The sequence below is a fragment of the Limulus polyphemus genome, unplaced genomic scaffold, assembly GCF_000517525.1.
Source record: "Limulus polyphemus unplaced genomic scaffold, Limulus_polyphemus-2.1.2 Scaffold12487, whole genome shotgun sequence".
Taxonomy (NCBI): Eukaryota; Metazoa; Arthropoda; class Merostomata; order Xiphosura; family Limulidae; genus Limulus; species Limulus polyphemus.
This window is the reverse complement of record NW_013678097.1, coordinates 8,363-11,758: the sequence shown is the minus strand read 5'-3', so window position 1 is coordinate 11,758 and position 3,396 is coordinate 8,363. Positions and strand designations below refer to the sequence as shown.

Genomic DNA, 3,396 nt, shown 5'->3' with positions numbered 1-3,396 from the left:
ATTTCATGGGCACATGAAGATTGAGACTCCTCATTACACCATGGGGGGTATGTAATCTCTCTGTTTGTTCTTGTTTTATGATATTTTTGGAGAGTTTATTTGAAGTTAAGCACAAAGCAACACACTGCCAACCACGGGTATCGAAACCGGGATTCTAGCGTTGTAAGTCCGCAGACATACCGCTGTGCCACTGGGGTATGTATTCTTTTGGAAACATAGCAGAACACGTGTAGTCGTACCGAACGTAAAGAATGATTGACGTAGGCCTGATTTAGAGATTCAAGCTATCACTATTTTATAATTAAAAGTTAAACGACAGTAAATCAAATTAAACATTTTTTTTCTTTATTACGTATTTTAGACACTATTATATTATCATGATTTACAAATATTGTAAGTATTGTTAGTGAGCGTGAATGAGAGGTAATTTTTTTATGATTACATTTGTCCGTTAACAACGTACGATTCAGTTTTTTGTGTAATAGTCAAACCTAGAGCTGTTATTCAAAATTCTATCGTTGTTCCTCATTTATGGATTTACAACGGTAAAATCCAGGATTCGATTCCCCGCGGTGAACAGAGCAGATAACACAATTTGGCTTTGTACTAAACAAGTAACAACAACATCGTTATTAGGCTGTTTATATTATGTCGGACGTAATAATTTTCATCGGTAGACTCGGACGTCTTGGGCGCCCTCTGTTGGAACACGAATTAATCAATTAAATACTACTGTCGTGCAACCATGCGTGCAACTTTTTTGTTTTCAATATCTTCATGGTAAAATATATACGCAGCTCAGGATAGTGACCTTGTTGGGTATTTTAAATATACACCAAGTCGTCTGGTTGGCACGGTCATTGGCCTTGCTATGAAACTAAGTAACGGATACTTCCACGAAGGTATTCTGTAAGCGGCTTGGATATTATTACGACAAATCATGAAGTAGAATTTAATGTCCTTTGTCTCCTAGTTAGATATTAGATTATTAAACGCGTTTATTATTTCATTTATTTTTCCTTAGCAGGTTTATTTTGTTTCGCGCACAACTACATAAGTGCTATGTGTGCTAGCCATTCCTAATTTTGAATCGATGGACTAAATGGACCGCAGATAGTCAACACCACCAACGGCTAACTCCTGGACTTCTGTAATCGACAGCACCGTCACCAACCACAAAGTGTATGTCACCTGTTGAACCACGCTACTACTAGGTACCAACCACAACGTGTATGTCACCTGTTACCCCACACTGCTACTACTAAGTACCAACCACAACGTGTATGCCACCTGTTACCCCAAACTGCTACTACTAAGTACCAACCACAAAGTGTATGTCACCTGTTACCCCACACTGCTACTACTAAGTACCAACCACAAAGTGTATGTCACCTGTTACCCCACGCTGCTACTACAAAGGGGATCACAAAAGGGGAGCCCACCTCTTTCAAAGTCCCAATTTAACTTATATAAGATTGCCTCTCGCCATTTTTTCTCAAGACAAAATAAGTTAAAATATTTTAACCTCTTTCCATAAGTAATCCGTGTAAGTAATTCTATCCCTGGAGTCATTTTAGGTGTTTTATCTGATTTCTTTCCGATATATCAGTACCATTTCTTACGATATTCCAAGCTAAGCCTAATATAATGTACACAAAATACATGAACACCCTGGATACAAAATAATAACAGTATTACTACTCTGTAAATGACGATAGATGCTTTAGTTTGAGCCAATCATAAGCCACACTGACATTTTTTAGGTAGCTCGATAATTTCCAACAACGAAACAGGAAAATTCTAAAGTAATAATAATGTCTTAGATGGTGTAAAAATGTAATTTATTATATATGACTATTGAGTGTGATCTTGTAATGGTTCTTGAGAACTTATAACGCTAAAAATCGGGGTTCGATAACAGACAAGCAAGCTCTTGTGACACGAAGCTTCTGGTTTTTGTTTTGTTGGACAAGTTATATTTTATATTTTTATATTGTTGCGACATCGAGGTCACGTAACTAGTATCACGCTACGTCTTTCTCGAACTTTCACGTCTTTGCCTTAAATCTCGTGATCTTTCTAGGTATAGTGTAGTCTTGTAATGGTTCATGAGAACTTATAACGCTAAAAATCGGGGTTCGATAACAGACAAGCAAGCTATTGTGACACGAAACTTCTGGTTTTTGTTTTGTTGGACAAGTTTTATTTTATATTTTTATATTTATGATGATATATTTGCTGAAAACATTCACTACTTCATATTTTCAATAACTCTTTGTTCTTCAGGCTGGTTTTCTGTGATCTCCGAGGATGGGCACACAGCTGGTTACTTTAGAAGTATGGAACATGTGGTCCAGGCCAAAGTTCCCATATTCTTGACAAAGGATGACGTTACAGGGTACAAATGCCCCGATTCGGAAACAATAGAAAAAAGAACTATGTACTCAAAAGTGGTGGTAAGTAAAGTTTTGTTTGTTTTTTTACTTACTTAGCCCAAAAATTTACAGGTTAATTGGAGTTTGGGACAGTAAAGAAAGTCACCACGGGGTGACAGCAGTAGCTTAAGGTCAGTCTGTTTTTCTTTCACATAATTATTTGAATTGTGTCGAAACAAATCGCAACAATAAAAATATAGCAATAAATTTTATATAGGAAGTGCGAAGCAAACACCAAACAAATGATTTGGTTAAGAGGTAGAAAAATGACACTACACTGTACATAAATCTGTATTTTAAGTACAGAATTTAAATGATTTACTCATATATCTTGTAGTATTTAAATAATAAAGTAATAGATCACTTAAATCACAATTATATATTATTACAAAATATCCTTGTTTTTGCAATAATAAATAATTGTGATTAAAATGGCGCATTAAATGTAATTGATGCCATAAACTGTTTACCAAAAAATAAAAATGTCTGGTTTATCTAAAGCCAAAATTTCGCTTCAATACTAAACTAATAATACAACCGTAAACCTGGCCTTCATTAGGCCTAACAATTTGATGTTGCTTTGCAAAAAAATAAAAAAACTAACATCAGACTCGGAACCTAAATGATTTAGAGTAGATTACCTTAATAGGCTAGAATCAACAGAAAACATTATGTAAAATATAATTTAGATAATTATTCACATATTAACATTATATTAACAATGTAATTACGTAATATATCTTTATAAGTTCAAAAATTAAAAACTTCACATACATTTTGTTTTTAGGTCCATTTTATGTCCAGCTCATCTGATGGCAATGACAGTGATATAGGCCTAATGTAAATATTAGGTCGTCAAGAAATTATTGTCGCGTTTTGGAACACTTTCATTACCCCCCCCCCCCCCCCATAAAACTGTACATCACGTATAATAGTTAAACGAACCGCCTAAACGTCACGT

At 35.0% G+C, this 3,396-nt stretch overlaps 1 protein-coding gene across 1 annotated transcript in view; it reads left to right on the top strand.

Annotated features, from left to right (window-relative positions):
• The first annotated feature begins 2,311 nt into the window (after positions 1 to 2,311).
• The window catches only part of LOC111083968, a 6,698-nt gene continuing 5,613 nt past the window's right edge, over positions 2,312 to 3,396 (top strand). Inside the window, exon 1 of the mRNA XM_022380724.1 lies at positions 2,312 to 2,456. Coding sequence (XP_022236432.1) covers positions 2,340 to 2,456 — 117 coding nt within the window. The 5' untranslated portion in view covers positions 2,312 to 2,339. The remainder of the gene's footprint in view (positions 2,457 to 3,396) is intronic.